Source organism: Pogoniulus pusillus, chromosome 3 (genome assembly GCF_015220805.1).
Source record: "Pogoniulus pusillus isolate bPogPus1 chromosome 3, bPogPus1.pri, whole genome shotgun sequence".
NCBI lineage: Eukaryota > Metazoa > Chordata > Aves > Piciformes > Lybiidae > Pogoniulus > Pogoniulus pusillus.
This window is the reverse complement of record NC_087266.1, coordinates 21,747,171-21,770,748: the sequence shown is the minus strand read 5'-3', so window position 1 is coordinate 21,770,748 and position 23,578 is coordinate 21,747,171. Positions and strand designations below refer to the sequence as shown.

General features: G+C 43.0%; 1 protein-coding gene across 3 annotated transcripts in view; it reads left to right on the top strand.

The window, feature by feature from the left end:
* The window catches only part of ATP8A2 (ATPase phospholipid transporting 8A2), a 377,320-nt gene that overhangs the window by 329,786 nt on the left and 23,956 nt on the right, over positions 1-23,578 (top strand). For all 3 annotated transcript variants that reach the window (XM_064172175.1, XM_064172155.1, XM_064172165.1), the window contains 2 exons: positions 7,248-7,336; positions 14,213-14,317. In XM_064172175.1, the coding sequence (XP_064028245.1) occupies positions 7,248-7,336; positions 14,213-14,317 (194 nt within the window). The remainder of the gene's footprint in view (positions 1-7,247; positions 7,337-14,212; positions 14,318-23,578) is intronic.

Below are 23,578 nucleotides of genomic sequence, written 5' to 3'. Positions count from 1 at the left end.
TCATGGCAGTGTGTGAGGTTGGTTGTTTTTCCTTCCCTTGAAAATACTTTTAATTTTGTAGCTTTGTATTACCTAGTCCTGTAATCTTCTGATCATGGAAGAGCTTCAAGCCAAGTGATTTGTCTTGGAGTTGCTGTTATCTTCTTTTTGAGGGGTTATGTACTTAGATTTGTGCCTTCATGCTTGCTTTTAACTATTTTAACTAGCAACTTCTTTAAGGAAAAGCTTTTTGCCTGAGCTGTGTATCTCAAAATATCTTCTGCTTTACTCTAGCAATGACAAATATATGCCTTTGTGGATACTGTGTTTATTTCTCCTTTTGCTCTAAGTGCTGCTTCTATCATCCTTCCCTACATTTGTATATAGATATTACGTTAAAATCATGCATAATAATGATAACTGTGTTGTGGAAACTAGACAGCAGATAGATTTCTTTTTCTAGACCTCCATATGGCTTTAAGTATGACTGGCAAAATTAAGGAAAAGGAGTTGAATGTCTGAGTAAGGTATCTGACTTTTTTTCCCTTTCCCCCTTTTACTGCTCTCAAGGGGATATGGCTGTATGAGTGGAGACTGGAAGAGGGAGGAAATAGGCTTGAGGCTGGACCAGTGTGTCATTGTGTTAAATCCAGCCAGCCAGTGAAGTAATTGTTTTCATCAGAGTCTTTTCAGAATGAAAGCTCTTACATTATGGAAAACATTGCACATCTTTATTTCAGACATGGAAATATCCAACCAGTTTTTCAGTGGCAGAGCTCCACTGATTTCATTTGAGGTACTCCTGACTCCCAGTGGTCTAAGCAAAAGGGGAAATCGAATTCTTTTGCTTTATTTCTTAACACTTTGCCACTAGCCCAACAGGGTTATTCTTTGGGCATGTTTCCAGCTAAGATGCATGTCACAGAGGAAGCTGGCAAATTTGTTGATCACACCTGTCAACTCTGAATCTAGTAAATCTGTCCAGCCTGGAGCTGGCTACAGTTATACAAGGGGGGGAAAAGTTCTTAAGCACCGACTCATGTTGAGGATAGATTATGTTCCAGTATGCACAGGGAAAATCCTTGAGGCTGCATTCTTGGATATTGATTATATTTCATACTCAGGCTTCAGTGGGCTCAGTCTTGGTGTAGTGTGATTTAATTGAGGTACTTGGGCAGTCTGCCCAGCTTTGCAATTGATTTGTGTGACCATGAGCAAACCTTGCCATCTTTCTTCACGTGGGTTTTAATATATTTGGTCTTTAAGGTAAGTCTGGTATTGTAACAATTAAAAGATCTTGTACAATACAGTACTTACAATAGAATTTTTGTGTTTGTACAACATAACAGCATGGAAAGGAGATACTGATCATTCCACATACACTAACAAAAACAGTAGGAGATTTTGACTAGATCAAACAAATGCTAGTTCATAAAGCAGGAGAAACCCGTTGCTTCAGCCCCTCTTAAGTGATGTGCTCAGACCAAGCCACTGGTCTATAATTGATGGAGGAGGAGTGCTGGCAGAGATACCTGCTGCAGTTGATTGCCTTAAGACAGAGGTATCTGCCTGCTGGTGCTTTCTGCTTTGGTTATTGAGGCAATGCAGATGGAGCAGCTGGGCCAAAACTCTTGGAGTTGCACTAGCAGCTCCAACCACGTTTCTTGATAGCTGGGTGAGTAGAACAATAGTATCTCAATGATAGCAATAAATATTTACTGTGCTGTTACCCCATATGAATCTCTCACAATAATCATGCAGCCATCCCTCCCCCTCTCTCCTCCTTTCCTAAGTGCTGCAAAAGGCAGTGTCATGTTATCTATGTTTGACTAGTGGGACCAAACTGATCACCTGACTGCAGGTTGCACTTAGATCCCTAGTGTATAAAGCTGAAGTTGTATGAATATAAAAGCATATTTGAGCAGCTTGAGTGCTTATCCATGCCTCATGAAAAGAGTTATGATCAGGATCCAGGCATACTTCCAGCCATAAATTTTGTTGTGCTGTGAATATAAAGCCAACTGTTTCCATTGTGTTGTTATGCTTTTGCTGTCCACTTTTTATCCGAGTTAGGATGCATGAATCTATGAGGAAATGAACTAATAAAAAGCTTTTATTATTCAAAATATGCATTTAAATTTTATCTCACTTTTATTAGATGATGCAAGATGAATGAAATTCTTGTTTGGTTTTTCTGAATTTACTGGTTCCTAGCCATTAACTAACCATGCTGAGTTAAGAATGCCAGAACTATCTGGATATGTCTTCCCACCCCTGGGCACTTCTGGCCTTGTTGCAATCCTTGGAAGTTGCTGAAAGTAGTGGCATCAGTAAAATTATGAATGATGCTTATTTGCATACTGAGGAAGAGTAGTGAAATGGAGAGAAGAGTTTGAAATGTATTCCATAGTGCCACTTTGGATTTTTTTTCTTTATTATCTATAACCTATTTGTAAGCACTTGTGTAGAGTATGCCCTTGATTTAAAACAAACAAAACCCAACCAAACAAAAAACTTAACCTGTGCTTCCTAGAATAACAGTACAGAGCAGATCTTTCTAGTTATTCTGACTGCTTAGTGCCATCACTTTTTTTTTACTGTGACTAAAAGGAAAAAAATGGAAGTACCCCCCCCATAGAAAATCAGTTCACAAAAGGTTAAAGGTATTAGGACCCAGAGTGTTTGTTACTCAGTTGTGAAATACCTAAAGCAATTTTTTTTTAGATTTCCTTGTTTCTATTCTTTCATTGTGATAAATATCCCTCCTTCAAAAGAAGCAATTTTACTGTTGCAACCCCATCAGTGCTTGGAAGGCAGCCTGCTAATGGCAGCAGTTCAAGCTGTGCTGTCTTCAACAGGAGGACTTGCACAGTCTGAAGTGGTTTTGGGGTGTCATGTGATTAATGGCTTCTGGTAGTTAGCTTTGGATGTGCCAGTCACTAATGTTTACATCAGTAGACACAATAAGAATTACTTAGCTGTGTATCATGGGGCCTGTGTGAAGACAGAGTTGGTCAGGTTTTGAATCACTTTTTAAAACTTTCTACTCTGCCTTCCTGTGACCTTCTTAAAAAGAAAATAAATATGGTGCTGATTTCTGTTTGGTAGCTCTACTTTTGTTTGGGGAAGGTAGCTGAAGGTTGTTACTCACTGGAACTGCTGTCATGAATAGCTGAACAATTGGAATGGAGAACAGCTGTGAGGCCTAAGGATGGTTTTGTTGGTATGTATATAGGTGTTTTTACCGTAGCTGCTGTTCCTAACTTGGCCCTCTTCCACAAGTTAGAGAATGTCCTAAAAATGCTGTTGTTGGATATCCTTAGAGCATTTTAGGTGGTTTCCAGTGAATGCTCAGTTGAGGAGCTCCTATCATTTCAGCACGTGGTGTAACCCTGCTGAAGAGGAGATAGAGGCAGAGCTGTGCATGCAAGACAAGCCATTTCACTGTCATGCAGCATAGCATAGCAGTACAACTCCAACAGGAAACTAAAGATGAGCAGGGAAGAAACCTTTCAGATAAGCTCAGGAGTGGAGTAAAACCTTGGAGAGGGTTGTGTGGAAAAAGACTTGTCAGTAGTCGAGTATCTGTCAGGATTTCAGGTGAGGTGACTAGATTAGATTTGCTGTTATGGTGCAGGTTTGGGACCGAACAATACTTAGGTAAAATGCATAGTTGAAAGGAAAACGTATTTGTCTCATGGAGCTTTTTTGGTTTTGAGTTTAACATGAGATGCTTGAATTTGTAGCCATTAATAAAGATGTCAACGTTTGTAATAACCATAATAGCATTTGAACTTCTGTGAACACATACTCAGTTTTTTCTGCACTTTGAAAGTGTCAAGTTACTTTCAGCTAGGAAAGCAAAAAGTGGAATGAAAAATATCAAAGCAAAAATAGCAGAAAATGCATATAAGATAGTATAGCCCTTTTCCAGCCTTTATTGACATGGACAATGGAAGGATGGGCAATGGAAATGATTATACCTGCAGGGTCACAGCCAGAGGAAAACAAAGCATGAGAACACATCTCATGTTGTGCCATTGTGTTATTACAGTTCAGCTCTTCAGCCAACAAAGTTACGATTTCCCTGTCATTCCTGTACATGCTTTTCCTTTAATGAGCACAGATCAATGCTGCCCATGTGCTTTTGGCATTCTCACATAAATGGAGGCATGAGTGCTCCAGAATATCTGAGAGGTGATTATGACACTGGTGTGTGCTTACTGTCTGTATGGGTGGCAAAGTGTCCGTAAATGTTTTAGAACAGTCTAGCTTGCTCTTGGGTTTGGTACAAGATTTAGCACTGCTCTGCCAGTTCAGCAACAGCATGGAGGAGTTAACAGTCAAAAGTGAAAAACTCTTTTAGAAGTACTCAGTACTTGGCAGTTCAAGGGCAGATTGCTGCTAAATATGGCTGAGTTTTGAGGTGTGCAACCTTACACAGAAATCAACACCTGGAGAAGATGTTGGGTGCCACTGGTGGACATCCTGGTAATGCAATGTGATGGCTCTTCTAAGTTTTAAAGCTTTGCTATAGTGAGTGAGTAGTAGAAGGTGGTTTTTTTTTGTTATTGTGGTCAAACACACTTGCCTTAGAGTGTAATTACAGATTTTTTTTGTTATTCTCATGGTATATTTCCAAGGCCTAGCAGATATTTTGTTTGGTTCCACATTCTGTAGCTTAGCTTTGTGTTTGTCTGTAAAATGCGCTGACACTTCAGCTTTGCAGGCTGCGGCTGCCCTGTATAATGGCAAGGCAGCCAGGCCTGCCTCACCTAGGGAGGCACCTGATTTCACTTGGTGTATGTGGATACTTGGTGGCACTTGGTGCCATGGTCTGGGCTTGAGCTCTGTGGTGAAGGGTTGGACTTGATGATCTGTATGGTCTCTTCCAACCCTGATGATACTGTGATACTGCCAACAGCAACGTGCCCTTGTGGCCAAGAAGGCCAATGGGATCCTGGGGTGTATTAGGAGGAGTGTGTCCAGCAGATCAAGGGAGGTTCTCCTCCCCCCCTACTCTGCCCTGGTGGGACCCCATCTTGAATACTGTGTTCAGTTTTGGGCTCCCCAGTTGCAGAGGGACAGGGATCTACTGGAGAGGGTCCAGTGGAGGGCTACAGGGATGATTAGGAGACTGGAGGGCATGGCTTATGAGGAGAGGTTGAGGGACTTGGGGCTTTTTGTCTGGAGAAGAGAAGACTTAGAGGGGATTTGATAAATGTTTATAAGTACCTGAAGGCTGCCAGGATGGGGGGACAGGCTCTTGCTCCCTCTGACAGGACAAGGAGTAATGGGTGTAAGTTGCAGCACAAGAGATTCCTCCTCAACACCAGGGGGAACTTCTTTACTGTGAGGGTCTCAGAGCACTGGAACAGGCGCCCCAGGGAGATTGTGGAGTCTCCTTCTCTGGAGCCTTTCAAGGCCTGTCTGGATGTGTTCCTCTGTGATCTGTGTTAGAGAGTATTGTCCTGCTCCGGCAGGGTGGTTGGACTCGATGATCTCTTTGGGTCACTTCCAACCCCTAACATCCTATGATATAGATCTCCCTGCTTCAGCTGACGTTGCACATGAATGTGTGTAGGTCTGTGTGCTTATATTGTATGTGGCATACAAAATACTGCAAAGTAAAGGTTTTTGGGAAGGGATATGGCAGCGTCAGTGGTAAGTGAACAAAGTGTGACTAGCCTCTGCCAATAGCATCACCACTTTTCAACCTCTGTTGTACCTGTGTGCTGCACACAAATCATTAGAGGAAAAAACATCTTTTTCTGTTTCTAATGTACTAGAGAAATGATACGGGAAGCGTCTGTGCATGTGAGAGGTGGTGACGTCATTTCAAGTCTCCTGTATAGCAAACCTGGGCTTTACTCATCATTAATCTATCTGTAAATGTTTCTGATAGCCTAAAATAGCATTTCTATAAGTAGTGCTATATTTCAGCTTTGTTCTGTAACTATGTGTCTATGCTGGGACTTTCAGTGCTTCCAGATATCTTCCTTCTCAAATCCTGCCAAGCTTTTTCTTCAAGTATTACAATAATGAGAAAAAAGCTAGTTTAAACTTAGTGTTCTTTGTAAAAAAACAAACCAAACCAAACCAAAACCCCCCCAAACAAACCACAAAGACCATGTGGAACACATCTGAAACGTTTCAGTGGGAAATGTCTTGAGCTTTTTTAATGTCAGTTTTGTGCTACTTAGAGGTCTAGAACACTGCACAGAGTAAGCAAAGGCCACAAAAGAGTCTAAAGTGCAAGCTGAATGTAGTAATCTTCTCCATGCATGAAAATTCGTCTGCTTGGCTCCACAGATAACATTAGTGAAAGACTGGGTCAAAATGTTTGAATTTGGGGGTGTTTTTTAAGATCTCTTAGGACTGTGAGACCATAAGGAATGATTGCAATGGGAAATGCCATTGCTGTTTGCTAATTATAGCCATAATTCCTGTTAAGAGTTGAGATTTCCTCCCACTGTGAAATTGCAACATCATCCAGGTCATGGATGCTGTTTGATGCCATCACTCTGACTTTTACTTGTAAATTATTTGAGAACATTCACAGAATTGCAGAACTCTAGAGGTTGGAAGGGACCTCCAGAGATCATTGAGTCCAACCTCTCTGCCAAGGCAGGATCCCCTAGGGTAGTTTGCTGAGGAATGCATCCAGACAAGTTTTGAAAGTCTCCAGAGAAGAAGACTCCACAACCTCTCTGGGCAGCCTTTTCCAGTGCTCTGTTAACCTCACTGTAAAGAAGTTTCTTGTGTTGAGGTGAAACCTTCTGTGTTCCAATTTGTAGCCATTGCTCCTTGTCTTTGTGCTGATGATCACTGAAAAGAGATTGGCCCCATCCACTTGACACCCACCCCGCGGATATTTGCAGGCATTGATAAGATCTCCTCTCAGTCTTCTTTTCTCCAGACTAAACAGCTCCAGGTCTCTGTAGGGGAGATGCTCAAGCGCCCCAGTCATTCTCGTGGCTCTCCACTGGACTCTTTCCAGCAGGTCCCTATCTCTCTCGAACTGGGGAGCCCAAAACTGGACACAGTATTCCAGGTGTGGTCTCACCCAGGGCAGAGTAGAGGAGGGAGAAGAACCTCCTTAGACTTGCTGGCCAGACTTTCCTTGACACACCCCAGGATGTGTATGGTGACCCCATGCTGTCCCATGGAGAACTTGCTGTCCACCAGCACTCCAAGGTCTTTCTCCACAGAGCATCTTTCACAGAACCACAGGTGCATTCATTATTTGTTTGCTTGTTCTTTCCCAGGCTGGAATGGTGTTAAGATGTGGATACTTCTGGTTTGGCTTGTTCCTCGTGCCCACTGCGTGCCTTCTTAAAGACGTGGCGTGGACAGCGTAAGTCCCAAATGAGTTCTCGGTATTGCCTGAGTTACTTTGTGCGCATGTACTGTTGTTATGGGTTAGAGTGGATCCTCCCCTCAATAACTTATTGTAAATATGCCCCAGAGAGAGAAAATTTACTACCATTCAGGATTTGGGAAGTCAGAAAATGGAGTTGTATTTTTACAGTTAAACTAAACACAACGGTATAGACAGAATAAACTATTACAGAATATAGTAACCTTAGAGGAGGTGAGGCTGGAGTAAAGTGAAGCAGCAAAGCAGCAAGCCAAAACAGCAGTGGGGGGAGATAGCAGCAGGCACAACAAAGCAGCAAGGGGCATATGCAAGCTATGCTTCCCAACAGAAAATTTTTTATGCTCCAGTGAAATAATGTTAGCATATCCATTGTTGCCGTTTTATGGCATATCCCTGGCATGTTCACATCTTCTCTCAGACTCCACTACTTTTCCACTTCACAATCAGTGTCTAAGTTTCTCTGTTCCTAATTTATTTTAATGTCTGAGCTAGAAATCTAGCTCAAATGGCTACAGCTGACCACACCAGTTTTGATATGCATAGAACTACAGAGCCTTTCAGTAAGTGCAACATGGTGGTACTCCTTTGGAAAACCACTCAGCAAAGTGAAATGGAAGTGATTTCTCACCTGCCAATGCAACCAGCAGCGTGAGAGAGTGAAGTTAGTCCTGAATTTGAGGGAGGCAGCTTTGTCTGAGTAATGAAGGTGTGCCTTATTATGATTGAATAGTCTAATATCACAGTATCACAGTATCATCAGGGTTGGAAGAGACCTCACAGATCATCAAGTCCAACCCTTTACCACAGAGCTCAAGGCTAGACCATGGCACCAAGTGCCACGTCCAATCCTGCCTTGAACTGCCCCAGGGACGGCGACTCCACCACCTCCCCAGGCAGCCCATTCCAGTGTCCAATGACTCTCTCAGTGAAGAACTTTCTCCTCACCTCCAGCCTAAATTTCCCCTGGCGCAGCCTGAGGCTGTGTCCTCTTGTTCTGGTGCTGGCCACCTGAGAGAAGAGAGCAACCTCCCCCTGGTCACAACCACCCCTCAGGTAGTTGTAGACAGCAATAAGGTCACCCCTGAGCCTCCTCTTCTCCAGGCTAAACAATCTCAGCTCCCTCAGCCTCTCCTCGTAGGGCTGTGCTCAAGGCCTCTCACCAGCCTCGTCGCCCTTCTCTGGACACGCTCAAGCATCTCAATGTCCCTCCTAAACTGGGGGGCCCAGAACTGAACACAGGACTCAAGGTGTGGTCTAACCAGTGCAGAGTACAGGGGCAGAATGACCTCCCTGCTCCTGCTGACCACACCATTCTTGATGCAGGCCAGGATGCCACTGGCTCTCTTGGCCACCTGGGCACACTGCTCTGGCTGCTCTCCAGCCACTCCGACCCCAGCCTGTATCTCTGCATGGGGTTGTTGTGGCCAAAGTGCAGCACCCTGCACTTGGACCTATTGAACCCCATCCCATTGGACTCTGCCCATCTGTCCAGGCGGTCAAGGTCCCACTGCAGAGCCCTTCTGCCCTCCAACCCAGTCACATCTGCCCCCTGCTTGGTGTCATCTGCAAACTTGCTGATGACTGACTCCATGCCCTCATCCAGGTCATCTATGAAGATGTTAAAGAGGATGGGGCCCAGCACTGATCCCTGAGGGACACCACTAGTGACTGGCTGCCAGCTGGATGTGGCACCATTCACCACCACTCTCTGGGTCTGGCCCTCCAGCCAGTTCCTAACCCAGCACAGAGTGTTGCCATCCAAGCCATGGGCTGACAGCTTAGCCAGAGGGGGTTTTGTTACTTTTACAATTGAAATTTATTTTTGTAAAGGTGAGGTCAAAATGTTTACATTTAGGTACTTTGTCTGTGACTTGCATTTTAAAGCTCTGAAGAAAACCCTTTAAATTCATTTAGCGTAACGAGCCCTGCTCCTGTGTCAGGTATTATTTAAAATTACCTTCTTAGAAGTCAGTAGGGCTGCTTTTGTGATTAAAGCTAAAGAGGAGCTCAGCTGTCTGCAGCATCAGGGATCAAATACATATTTAGGCATACAAGATTATTCTGTAGTTTTTCAAATGTTTTCATGGTAATTGAATGTCCTGAAGTTATCCTCTGTTCTTATCAGTTCTTGGCAAAAATGACTGAAGAATTGCAAAACAGGCCAGACCAAGACAGGGTCATCCTCCTCTATTACTCATTTAAAACTGTTACTGACTCAGCCCTTGCTATTTCCTGGAGAAATCTCAGCAACATAATCCTTTCAGTGGTTCAGTTCAAGCATGTACAGAGATTGTGAAGCTCTCAAGACAAACATATACGATTGATAGGCTGAATATTTTCCCAGCAGATTTTAAATGGGACACCTCTATGAACATTGAGTGAAAAATCCCTCCTCAGCAGGACTTTCTTTCCTTCTTTCTTTCCTTCCTTCTTTCCTTCCTTCTTTCTTTCCTTCCTTCTTTCCTTCCTTCCTTCTTTCCTTCCTTCCTTCCTTCCTTCCTTCCTTCCTTCCTTCCTTCCTTCCTTCCTTCCTTCCTTCCTTCCTTCCTTCCTTCCTTCCTTCCTTCCTTCCTTCCTTCCTTCCTTCCTTCCTTCCTTCCTTCCCTCCTTCTTTCCCTCCTTCTTTCCCTCCTTCCTTCCCTCCTTCCTTCCCTCCTTCCTTCCCTCCTTCCTTCCCTCCTTCCTTCCCTCCTTCCTTCCCTCCTTCCTTCCCTCCTTCCTTCCCTCCTTCCTTCCCTCCTTCCTTCCCTCCTTCCTTCCCTCCTTCCTTCCCTCCTTCCTTCCCTCCTTCCTTCCCTCCTTCCTTCCCTCCTTCCTTCCCTCCTTCCTTCCCTCCTTCCTTCCCTCCTTCCTTCCCTCCTTCCTTCCCTCCTTCCTTCCCTCCTTCCTTCCCTCCTTCCTTCCCTCCTTCCTTCCCTCCTTCCTTCCCTCCTTCCTTCCCTCCTTCCTTCCCTCCTTCCTTCCCTCCTTCCTTCCCTCCTTCCTTCCCTCCTTCCTTCCCTCCTTCCTTCCCTCCTTCCTTCCCTCCTTCCTTCCCTCCTTCCTTCCCTCCTTCCTTCCCTCCTTCCTTCCCTCCTTCCTTCCCTCCTTCCTTCCCTCCTTCCTTCCCTCCTTCCTTCCCTCCTTCCTTCCCTCCTTCCTTACCTCCTTCCTTCCCTCCTTCCTTCCCTCCTTCCTTCCCTCCTTCCTTCCCTCCTTCCTTCCCTCCTTCCTTCCCTCCTTCCTTCCCTCCTTCCTTCCCTCCTTCCTTCCCTCCTTCCTTCCCTCCTTCCCTCCTTCCCTCCCTCCCTCCCTCCCTCCCTCCCTCCCTCCCTCCCTCCCTCCCTCCCTCCCTCCCTCCCTCCCTCCCTCCCTCCTTCCCTCCCTTTCTCCCCACCTCCCTCCCTCTCTTCCCTCCACTCCTCCCTCCTTCCCTCCCTCCTTCCCTCCCTCCTTCCCTCCCTCCTTCCCTCCCTCCTTCCCTCCCTCCTTCCCTCCCTCCTTCCCTCCCTCCTTCCCTCCCTCCTTCCCTTTTATTTGTTTTTTATCCGTCACTGAAAATTTGACACCATTAACATTTTAACTACTTTAAATGAAATGATACAGATATTGGCACTGCTGTGTGGAAGGAATAAAGGTCTGTTTCCTTTCCAAGAGGCTTGCCATCCAAAACTTGAGCCCAAGGTCTCGGGAAATCAGCTGGCAGATTTATACAGCAGTGGTTACAGCACATTGCTGTCTGTAAATCAGCAGAATCTGCTTTTGGCCGTAAAATTCAAACATCTCTGACTTCTTCTGATCATGGAATTTATCCCTTTCAGTTTCTTTTGGACACAAAGCATATGTCCACAGAATGTGCTTCCATGTGACCCAGAAGGTACATGCCTAATTTCAGTACAAAATACTGCCGGGAAGCCATAAATACAGTACACAGCTTTTGTCTGGAAGAAGATTAAAAGGGATAAGAAAGTGTTTCCAACTCATGCAAATCCTTGTTTCCAAACTGTTGTGCTGCATTCGTTATCAAAACATTTAATGCTGCAAGAAAGCTACTTTTACATGTCCCTTTTGTTACACTGGCTACAGTTGTCAGTGCACCACTTATTTCCCATGTTCTCTGCAGATCCAGTGTTATTTACTTTTTTTTTCCATTAAAAGTGAATCAGGGAAATGTGGAAAACTTTAAAATGAGAAGGAAGCTTATTAATACTTGGCTGCAATACTACATTGTTAACTCTGGTCCACTAAACAGAATCCAGTGGCTTGGTTTGGATTTGTTTTTTGCCTTGTAAAAGTCCCAGTTGTCCTACCATTGAAACAAGCTGAGCTTTATAAGGTGAGTGCTTCCTCACAGTTGGCATGTGCCACTGGTGCTAGGAGGTCTTGAAATAGCTGAGCTGTGTGAGAACTGTAAAAACACAGAATGCGTTCCAGCAAAATCAGGCAAGAGCGCAAGAATTTATTCGTAGTTGGTGTCTTAAATACTTAGTGTTACAGTAAAAAATTTCTTGAGCCTTCCAACTATTACCAAAAACTTAACATACTTTTCCTGCCGTGGAGGGAGGAGCATGTTGAATTTGCCAGCTCCACAGTGTAAATGAGAGAGGTATAAGTTGCTCTTCTCATCATTGCACACAATTGCAGTCCCTGGAGCGTAAGACTCTTAAAATGGTTTTGAGGGTAGTGAGGCAGAACAGAGATGTCATCATGTCTGAGAAAAGTTTATGAATGTAACCATGCTTTTCCCTGATATATTCTGGCCTCCCAAGTCTTCTAAATATTTTCCTGAAGCAATGAAGTGAAGCTATGCACTTCCCTGGCTTGGAAAGGATAGGGCCACCCATAACACAAAGATAACCTTTTGCCTGTTCTTATGGTCTATGATCTTAGTATCCTGGTGTGTGAGTGAAAGGTGAGTTTGACTTTGTTATGTATCAAATTTCAGCTGAACATCAAATACAACATCTCATTGTGAAACATCAGTGCAATGCTTCTGCGTGCTGTCCTGCACCAATTGGATTTTATTGCTTGACCTCCATTGTGCTGTTTTGAATTCATATTCATTCAAAGTGAAAAGAAAAGCATCCCTCATCTCTTACAGTTTGTAGCAAGATAAACATGGAACCTTTGGAGACATTGAATAACTTATAGATTTCTGTGTTTTTGTCTGAGGGAACACTGGTTATAAAGGATTCTGGACATTCAAGGTCAAAATTTCACTGTATTTACTTAGAAAGTTATAGTAAAGTCAGCTGCAAAGATTATAAGAATTAATAGCTGAAAAGCTTTCTCATTTTAATGGCTGTAGTTTCCCTCCCTCAAAGAGGAGCCCAGATTAATCATTAGCTTAACTACTTACAGCAATATGACTAATTTCTGTGCAGCTATTGGTAATCTCACATTCTTGAAACATTTTGTTTTTAAAATATCCTTGCTACTGATTTTTCCCTTCGCAGTACGTTCGCATTTCTTTCAAGTCACAGACCTTTGGTGGTTTGTTTTAATAGGATGCTCTTCTGTGTACGTCCTGAGACTGTTTGCCTCCAGGTTTTGCTATGCTTCATCTTTTGTCGTTCTCTCTTCTTCCTTCTTAAATGCAGATGTGTTTTGAAACGTAGTTTCCATTTTAGCTTCTTATTTGAAGACATTTGGGGCCTAATTCAACAACACAAAGACCAGAGGACTTGGATAACTTCGGATTAGCATCAAGGCATAGTCATCTAAAATAACATCAGGAAAGATTTTTGTGGTCTTTGTTTCTTATTCCCAGTGGAAGGAGTAATAAGAATCATGCTTGTTAAAAATAAATGCATCTTCATTATATTTTAATTACATGTACACCGGTTGCTATTTTTTTGCTGGAGGGAATTTGACATTGTTTTGCAGCACTGGTTCAAGATTACAGTATCTGCATGTAAGATTTTTATAAAACTTTAAAGACATTTTTGCCATCTCTAGAGTTGAAGACTATTATTTTAATGCCATGAAGCAAGTGGTGTCATAACTGACTTGGCTCCATCTTGTGTCAAGCTTATTGTGTAGTCGCATGCAAATCAATACAATCTCATGAGACACTTTAAGGAACACAAAGAGGAAGCTGGTTGAAAACTGCCCATTGGAGAAAGATCTGCATTTTGTATTACTGCTTTCAACATGTCAAGACAGAGAGAACTATATTCTGTCCGTAATTTAGGTGTAATGTCACTGGAACAGTAGTGAAATGGGAAAAAAAGGCACAAGTGTCTTCATGGGGGACACTGCTCTCCAAATTTTGGATGCATGTGTGATACATGGATTACTCTTTGAATCCTCAAGCTGAGAAAACAGGACACAGCCAGTCTTGTTACTGTCACTTTGAAAGCTCAGTGGGGAGAGAAGTGCCTTTCCAAGTCATGTGAGACTAATAAATGAAAATAAAGGGGCTTGAATGGCAATTATTATCCAAGACTCTCCTCAGGTTTTCAGAGCAGTGCCACACATAGCTCAAAAGACGAGTAGAATCATGTTTTACTACCATGAATATTCAATGAAGCCCAGCTCTTTTGTCTGAATGCCTGGGTCCTGAGCAGTCCCATGGCAGCAGTGTCAGGTCTCCATAGTCCTATAGCTTTGCTGCTTGGTTAGATTTTGAGTGGTGTGTTGAAGCAGCCGAGCTCTGCTGAATTTAAAGGCTTTCCAATTTCTCATTTCTTAAGTAATATTTCCTAGGTATTGTGGACCTGAACTGACATGCATACACTATGCCTTATTTCCTTCAAGGGTCAGCTGCATGCCTCTAACCTGAGAGGTAAAGCTGGGGGTTTCTAGCAAAACAAATGTTCACGTGGCTTTCTTGTTTTGTTTGTCTCTTTTTGTCTTTTCCTTGTGGAACAGGGCCAAGCATACCTACCATAAAACTTTGCTGGAGCAAGTTCAGGAGTTGGAGACGAAGACAAGAGAGCTGGGGAAAGCCATGCTTCGGGATAGTAATGGGAAGAGGTGCGGCAAGTTCATGTTAATGTTTAAAACAGATCTTTCTTGTCCTCTCCCCTCCCTGTTTTTCATTCACTATTCAAATCTGGGTAAGATAGGGTAAGAAGGCTTCTTTCCTGTAATATATTATTTATTGTTATTCTTTTTCATATATGTCTGCTCCTGTTACTGAAGTGGGTCCTTCCAGTTTCATTTCTCCTGCATTATTGTTCTGAGGCTGTATTGGAAACTGCTGCTCAGTAACACACAGTGCTATTACCTGACCACTGAGCCAGACTAGTTTTGAAAGGATTGTGCTTTATACCATCCAGAAAAAAAAATCCTCTTAAAAGAAGCAATGGCTAATCCAGTCTCACTGTAAGGGATTGTTTGTTTGTGTGTTGGGTTGGGTCTTTTAAATGTTTTTGCTGTTTTCCACTGCAGCTCCTGTTTTTCAGGGTTCTCGATTTCTCTTTTTGCCTCTTCCTTGTATCCACACCATATGGACCTGAACATATTGCTATTATTGAATCTTTCATTGTAAAGAGAGAGTACATTTTGTGTGGGAACTTTTGTCTCTTCTGAATGAACCCAAAGAAAATCATACCGAGGCTTTTGCATCCAACAGTTTCATTTACCGACTCAGAACATGGTTCCGCATCAGCTGGTCAGAAAAGCTCCTGAAGTTCAAAAAGGTTTTAGAACTAACTCACAATATGGCACCACATGACTTGCTAAGAAACTACATGATCATTAAACTGGATTTTAGCAAACCTTATAAACTATCAAGCTGAGTGGAATGGGGCTTTTAAAAGATTTTGTTCTTCCAGGGCAGGGTCATCCTTTGAGCCTTTGATGTCTATTCTAAGGTAAACTAATTGCCATATTGTAGCTGCTGCTAAGATGAGGGGATAGATTTTTCTTCTTTTTTCCAGCTGAACTTGAGTTGTTAAACCCTATTTTTAGTGAAAATTATCAGGGAGTGAGTTTACCAAGACTATAGTAAAGTGAAAAACTTTTTGAATGCTTGTTTGAACTTTTAACATGTTTATAAGATGTCCTTAGTGACCAGTGTTCATTTCTCAGAAGCCAAGACAAAGTAAACACAGTGTTATTGATTAAGATCATTTCAAAACACTTGGTATGTTTAGGTTTTACTTTGAGTCATCCTTCTGCTGTGACTTGGTTCCTACAAAACACAGTTTATGTATTGTGCTCACTTGCAAGAGTTGCAAACTGCACATCAAATTGTTCCAAAAAGAAGGCAAATTTTGCAGCACTGGCCAATAAAGGCAACCTTCTGTGCCACAGTTTAAAACAAAAAAAGATGTCTGAAATCAGGTATTTAATTTTAAAAGTGGGCATTGTTTTTAGAGAGCTGAGTAGTCACATTAAAGTCTGTTGGAGCCAAAGCACTTGCTACCAAAATCAGGTCAACCTCCCAGGACAGTGTAACTTGGTGTTGTGAGGTGCTGACTGGTAGACTGGTTTAGGTGCCAGAGAAGTGGAACCCAGGCCAGCAGAAAACACTGTTTGAAGGCACATGGATCTGGTAGTATGAGTCCCTTAGCTGTTGCTGTGGTTCTCCTTTATGCATAGGATATAAAGTTGCATTAGTGTTGGTTTGTAGCATTTGTGTTTTCCGAACAGTTACTGACAGTGGAGAGTGGTTCAAACTTGTTGCCTGATGAATCTCTGTGCTTCGAGGCAGGGTGACATACTGTTAATAGAGAGAGAGAGACAGTTAACATTTGATCTGTTTATGTGTGTCTGTATGTCTCTAAGACTTTGATGAGTTTCTTCTGTTTACACACTGTCCTAACTTTCTGTAAATTTAATGATGGTGCTGTAACTCATTCATACAATGCATGTTTTCATAGCCTTTCATTTTATTGCATTCTCACTGCAAACTCTTTCATCTACATTCCTCCTCCATATAGCTTCACTTCATTCTCGAAACGCTTGCATGGAGATGATGTAAGGAATTCCTTCTGGTTCTCCTTTCCCATTCTCCCTCCCCCCCTTCTTTCCATGCATTTGTTTGTTCTCATTCCTAATTGCTCCCAGATTGTCTGGGTGGTCCATCTGTGAACTAGATAATGGTAGAGTGCCTCTGCCTACTAGGAGCTGCTGTGCTGTGCTTGTGATGTGGCTTCCTGAGTGCTCTTCAGAGTTGTTCTGTCTTTTATCTCTCTTGTTTGTCTCCTGGCTCTTTCACACCTGCTGAAAATCGTGTGCTTGTCCAAGGGGAAGGGTGAGGGCGAGAAAGAAGCCGACTGGGAATATTCTGCCGTTACTGTCTTTCTGATTCACGTTCTTTAAAAACTTTCTTGAAGCTAGTGGAAATGAGTTGTGAGATACATGCTCGTCTCTCACAGGTAGCACAGGGAAGAGTGTCAGCGCTCTAAGCACTCCAGCTCCGTCTCTAACACCTTGTAAATAACATCAGAGTGATGCTTGCAGGTTCTATCACTTGAATTGTTTTGAGCTGTAAAGGGTTGTAGTCTCGTTCATGGCATATCTGGATCCCATTGCTCTTGGGGTATTTGTGGTAGCATGATGCTGTGCAGCAAGGGAAAGTAACCTGAACCTGCTCGCTTCCAATAGGAAGCGGAGAGCTGTCCACTTCCAAGTAACATTTCTAGCTGTTGGTTGGAAGTGTTCGTGAGCACATACCCATTAGGTTTTGGCTTGTTCAGGCAGCTGTGGAAGATAAGCTGGCTGTCATCACATCTGTTTTCCCGGCCCACATAGTGGACACTATTTTTGTTCTGTGTTTTTCACAAACAGACAACAAAAACTCACACCCAATTACAGATAAGAGATGCATTTGAGGAACTAGTTGCTTTGATCGTTGCCTAGACCATAGACAAAAAATGAGGTGCAAGATCTGAATGCTTGGGACTAATTTGCTAAACAAAAACCAATTCACCAAGCCCAAAGAGCAGTGAGTACATCTAGGCTTGCACAACAGGATGCCCACAGTTTGCTGTGGCTCAGCTGAATTTCTGTAAAACGTGAGCAGCGTAGCACCTGAGTCCTCACTGCACTTGGGGAAGGAGTGCTGCGAGATACCTAAACAGAGCCTGTCAAAGAGGGTCTTCATTTTGCCAAGTGTTCCTGCTAGACAGTTTTTCAGGTGGATAAATTGTCTTGACTAGTACTCATTACATCTTTGTGAATCTCAGCCCCTTTGAACAGTTTCTAAAATTTGATTTGCTTGTCTTGATCCAAAAAAGCAGGTGCACATTTTTGCCTTACTAAGGGCAAACAGCAGGGCGGGTGGTAGCACAGTGAAGAGTGTCAGCACTCCAGCTGGGTCTCAAAAACCTTGTAAATAACATCAGAGTGATGCTTGCAGGGTGTATCACTTGAATTGTTTTGAGCTGTAAAGGGTTGTATTCTCATTCATGGCGAATCTGGATGCCTAAAAATCTCCTTTTTCTGGAAGCTGGGATAATTACAAAGTCAGATGATTCTAGGAACAGGGAATTTCATCAGGCTAGGGGGAAGTATCTGGAAAAGTAGCAAGTCCAGAAATAGCTTAAGAAGCAGAAGAGGGAGTGTGCAGTTAAGGGGCTGTTGATGGGTCCTATACCAGAGTTGCCAGACTACTTATGCAGGATGTGTAATTGCACTTGCCCTCCCCAGTCTGGCACCCAGTAGTGCTGGGCTGGACTCCAGCCCAGCTGTGATGTGAGCAAGCTTTGGTTTCAGAAGGGAGAGAGGCTCCCTGGCACTCTGATGAAACAAAAGGCAGGATTTAACACTAAATTTACATGAATTTGGAGAGGTGAGAGGGGCAACTTGCATGCCAAAGCAAACATGGACATATGGAGACACCTGCACAGTAGACCTAATCATGTTAACATGCAAGATTTACACAAAGAAAACAAACAGTTGTTCTACAGATTTGTGTTCAAAAGTGGCATTGAGTTCAGCTGCAGAGGGGTTTGTGTCTTTAAGTTTACAACTAAATCTTGGCTCATAGTGGACTGAATCTTCAAGTGCTCATTTGCTTTTCATTCCATCTAACCTCTTATTCAAGTCAGCAGGAGTTCAGGTGGAGTAAAGCCTGATTAGGGACCAATGCAAACTTTACTTTGGAAACTCATGTCACTTCCTTGCTCCACTGGCCAGCTAATGGAGAGCAAGCAAAGCTGTCCAGCCTCCTCGTTGCAACAGTAGATTTCCTGTTTCAGAGGGTTTCTCTGTCTTAGAACTGCCAGAGAGCTCCCTTTGAGAGTAATTTTTTGATTGTTACTTGTTCTGTTTTCAATTGGTCAGTGGCCAGAATTAGAAGATTATTTGATACTGAAAAACAGTGTAGTGTAGCTTTCATGATTTACATGCTCTACAAGAAGTTGAAGGGCCTGTCTGGGGCATTGCAGGAAAGTGCCTGCATCACTGAAGTATTGGGACAAATTATTTGGAGATCTGGGAGGCAGTGCTTTGTCTTCAACAAAGTTGAAGGGAGGCAACTACAGAGCTAGTGAAATGCAGCTGCAGGTGACAAAGAAGCGTTCCAGTGTGCTTTTGCACAGCATTTTGCAATATGCCCTTTTCCTCTTGCTGCTTTCAGACACCCGCTCGTGATAGCTAGCCACCTCTTTCTTCCATTTCCATGTCATAAAACAAATACTGTTTCACAGTGCATCTAAACCACCAATTCCCAACAGGCTCTCCTCTGCCTTCAACAAGGAAATGTGCTGGTGGAGATTTTCTTTCTTAAGTGCTTCTCAGAAAATCGAGCTCTGTTGCGTTAGTGAGGCGTGCATGCCTGGCTTTCACCCTGAGAGCGAGATGTCTTATTTATCTTAGCCTCAGTCTTGTCAGATGAGGGCAGAGGCCTGTCTCATTTCAGGAGCTGTGTGATGCAACGGGTAATGGGTGAGCCAATGCAGGTATCCGTGGAGACTTGTCCACTCCACGGACCCCTGGGCAGGAGCAAGAGGAGAATGTGGGAAACTGTACTTGAGCTTTTGGCTCTGCAAGAGCCAAGAATGGCAGAGCTCTCAGCATCATGCCAGCAGAAGCAGAAAAGGTAAAACAGACTTAACAGTTCTCTTAAACTCCTGAGTGAACTGAGGGTGTGATCTCGTGGTTCCCAAGCTAAAGGCAAACGTCTTTGTTAAGATCAAGAGGAAGGAGGCTTGGGCTCGTTATATTTCAAAGCACTTTGTCTCTTCGTTGATGCATTTCAGATTACCTCTGCTTGAATAGGGAGACCATGCCAGTAAGGCCTCTTCACATCAGCAGACACAATGAATCTTACTTGAAACAAATGCAGTCTTGTGTTTTCAACTGGTTAAGCAGCACTGGATGTTAGGAGCCAAATTCTTGTTTCACCACCACGTTGACTTCAGCGTATTTACTCAAAATAGGCATGACTGTGATCTCAATGCAGCTGAACATAAAATGAGGTTGAAGAGGAGAGAGTTGTATTTGAGTTTTGAGTTTTGAGTCTGTTTATCAATTTCCCCAGATGTTCTTCACACCATTTCTGGGAAGCAAAGCTGAGATTTCTCCACCAGCATACACAACAAAGTGACTGGCATATTTATGATCTTTCCTTGCAGCTTTTCTAGTAAAAAGATATTAGACTCCTTTTACTAGCAGAAAGCACATGAAATTATATCAGTGGGTTTTTTTAAATTCTTTGATTCCATATGGTACACATTCCTATATGGTAGGTAGAAAATGCATGATTTTGTTTTATTTTACACTTAGTCTTTTCTCTCTCCCTCCTGTCTTGTATCAGTACAGAATCATCATGTTATTTCATTTCAGTATGTACTGTTAATTTCCAGTATTTCTGTCCCATGTGTGAGAGGCTATTTAAATTACTGGGTTTAATTGTGCTCAGAGTTGAAGAGTGGAGAGGCTGTGAGGCAGAAGTGGGAAGGAGCAGAGGGCAGAGAAGATATCAGAAGTTGGCCACAGGCATGAGGGCGTGAGTTATGCTCTCATTGGTACTGGGGACCCAAGTGCCCAGCTGCTAGTACAGACCAGTTTGAGCTGACATGCCCTTTCTCAAGTGCAATTAATTATTTGACATCTTGACTGTGCTTATCATGTAACCTTGAGGGAGATCCAATGCACAAATAGGGTTAAAACCTGGTGACCTGGAGGAGGATTTAGAGCTGTGATCAAATCTGCCAGCAAAGTCAAAGTTGACAGAGGTACAGTATCTGTACAAAGGCTGAAATGAAGTTGTAAATTAAAATCATAGAATAGAGAGAACAGGACAGAAGATGATGAGAGTTAAAACTGATTAAGGGGCCAATCTCTCTGATGCTTAATCCTGAATTACTGGGTTGGGCACCGAGCATCTCCACAGGGGAGAGAGGAAGAAATCTTCCCTCCAGGCTGCACAGCAGGAGAACTGCTCCAAAACAACTACTCCAGCCTAATGGCTTCAGCAGTCAGCCCCTGCTCCTCTGCTGGCTAACCCAGTCTCAGAAGACAGGCAGGACAGCCTGCATTCACACCTCTGAGTCGTGGCAAAGAATAAAGTACTAAGCTACATGTGGCAAGGATGGAAAAACCCAGAAAGTTGTGGTAGATATTATTTTTTTAGTGGAAAATTGCAAAATACTCAAATGCTCAGAGAAAAGCAAATTGGGTTGGTTGTTTGGTTTTCAGATCAACCAAATACAGACACTTTCAAACTTCACCGGTTTTTGTTGTTGCCTTGATCTGTTCAACTTTTTTTTTTCTTCTAAAGAAGAAGGAAGAAAAAAATTGAGAGGAGGAGTTTAGAATCTTTGAACACAGAAATGTTTTTCTCCAAGTCTTTAAGTGGAGTTTTTTAGAACCAGAATGTTTGGATAAAATAAAAAAATGCAACAGCAAAACAAACCACCTGAATATCTAAAACTACCACCTCTGAATAGAGACCAAGCATGGAAAACTTCAGCCTCCAAGGTGACTACTTCAGTAGGAAAAGAATGTTCTAATTGCAGCTGTATTCCTGCCTCTGTAGAGGATACAACCAAGCAGCCGCCACTAAACTAAGTGCAAAGTGAGGCACTTGTGGACAAGAAGTGAACAGCACTGGTACCAAAAGGAGGATAGCTGAAAAGCAGCAAGCCACACTTATTTTTTTCTGCTTCTCAGACAATTGAGTCAGTTCCCACATTTTATTAACGGCCAAAGCCAGAAATAGGCTTCACCTTTGTGTTAAGCTTGCTTTGAGATAGCTGACAATGATTTGTCTCCTCTCTCAGTGTAATGAAATGCATAAACACATGCTTAATATTTGCAGTGCTTAGAAATGGAAGGCAGTCTAAGCAGGGGGAGATCTCATTTATTGCTTTCTTAGGGTTATTGCTTTTCAGAGAGGCATATGATGTTTAGTGTCTGCTTTTTTTAGATGAGGTTTTTTAAAGGTGCTTGGTAATGCTGTTTTTCTATCCAAAGCAGTAGTCTTGGAGAGAAATTTAGGAATAGCAGCCTCAAAAATGAAAGCTAGAATGGATTTGGCATGTGGTTTGTGAAATCAAGGGAATAAGTTTGGCTTTTCTGCCTTAGAACGTTTTGATGACAAAATAAAATGTAAATTATCCTTGCTTGTCACCAGAAAGAAAAGCTTTCCCCTGCTTTTAGCCACACAGCTTTAAGGACCAACCTGAGGAATTTGTGGACTTAGAGTGGAGAATTTGGTCCCAGAACTTTATGTACAACTTGAGTGCTGCTTACAGGGCTTGCTGAAGCTCACAGTGTGCCTTGTCCTCTATCTGCCATTGCAGGGTGATTTTGCTGCTGGCTGGACTTGCACACACCTTACATGGGGCCTGCTGCTACCTGCTGCTTGCAGGAGCTCTTTCATGCTGGGGTTCTGCATTTGAATTTCCAAGATGTAATAAGAAAGGCAAACTGCTGTTTCAGTAGCATGTTACTGGGCCAGATCACAAGCTGTAAAAGCAGTCTTTCTGCAGAGCGTTGATGAGGGCTATGGATCTGTGGAGTTCCATTGATGTGGCTGCAGGGTTAGCTTAAGAGTTTTCCAGACCATTCCATGGCCATATTGGCTCACCTTTGCTCTGTCTCTTCAGTTGGATCAGCTCAACTTTCTGTGGGTTTGTGTAATGAACAAGCTGAAGGAAGTGGCATGGTGTAGGGAGTACTATCCACTTCTCTGACTAATGGGTAAGAGCAGAAACTGGTTTAGCCCTCAGTCACCACACAGGACTTAGATGGAGCTGCTGCTGAAGTTATGTGACACTCAACATTTTCACATCCAGGCAGGATAAATGACTTGGTCATCTGTGAGATGGGCACAGTTCTACACCTTGCAGGCCTGGAGAGCTCACCATTACAAGCCTGTTTTAAGTACATTCCAAGTCAGTCTGCATATCCAGATACCTTTGTTATTTAACAAACATTTGACTGGATAATGTCAAATACAATTCTTAAAGAGGGAAAGTTGCTTCTTCCTTACAGAAGGAGAATTCCTCTGTGGGTATGACATATATTTGGGAAGCTGCTGCGTTAACAAGGCCTGCAGGTGTTATGCTGTGGCACGTCATAAGGCTTTCAGCTTCCTTGGAGAGCTTGGTGCTCCCTAAAGCCTGACTATCTTGGTGCAGGAGTCACCTCTGATAGGTAATTCCTTGTATCGCTCAGCCTGCAAGCGGCACAGGCACGCTTCTGTCTTCATTTGGCTGTTGTTTGTGCCTAGTGACCCTGTGATCTTCTAGCCAGGGTCTGGGTTTTTGTTGAAAGGAAAATGCAAAAGGAGCATGGATTTGAATGTCTGTCTTTTTTTTCAACTGAATCCTGAGTGATTAAGGAGCAGTGTGTGTAGACGCTGACTCTGCAGAGAAAATGCTGATTTTTGTTTTACTGTTTATATGCCTCAGACACTTCCTTGTGAAATGCTCTGGAGATTTCCTTTGATTACACTGCAGCTTCATTATCAGTAATGCATGTTTGCCTTTTAAGTTGAAAGAACCTCCTACTCTGACCTCATAGTTAAACATTCCTACAATCCAATGCTAGATAACCAAAAATAACATCTCGCCTTTATGGACCAAGGGAGAGAAGCCAGCAGAAGTCTACGGTTGATACTTTTGCAGTTATGTAGAATGGTAATTCCTCACTGTGATGTCTCTGAAGCCCAAGCAATGGAGGTGTATTTGCTTACTCAGCCAGTCAGTCCTTTCTTCCACAGCCTTGTATTGTCCTGGGTGTTTGAACACAAGAGTTTTGCTGAACCTTCTGCATTAGTGTCGCTTGCATTTGAGATGGTTTACATGCTTTACTTTTCAGTTCTTGGCCTGCAGG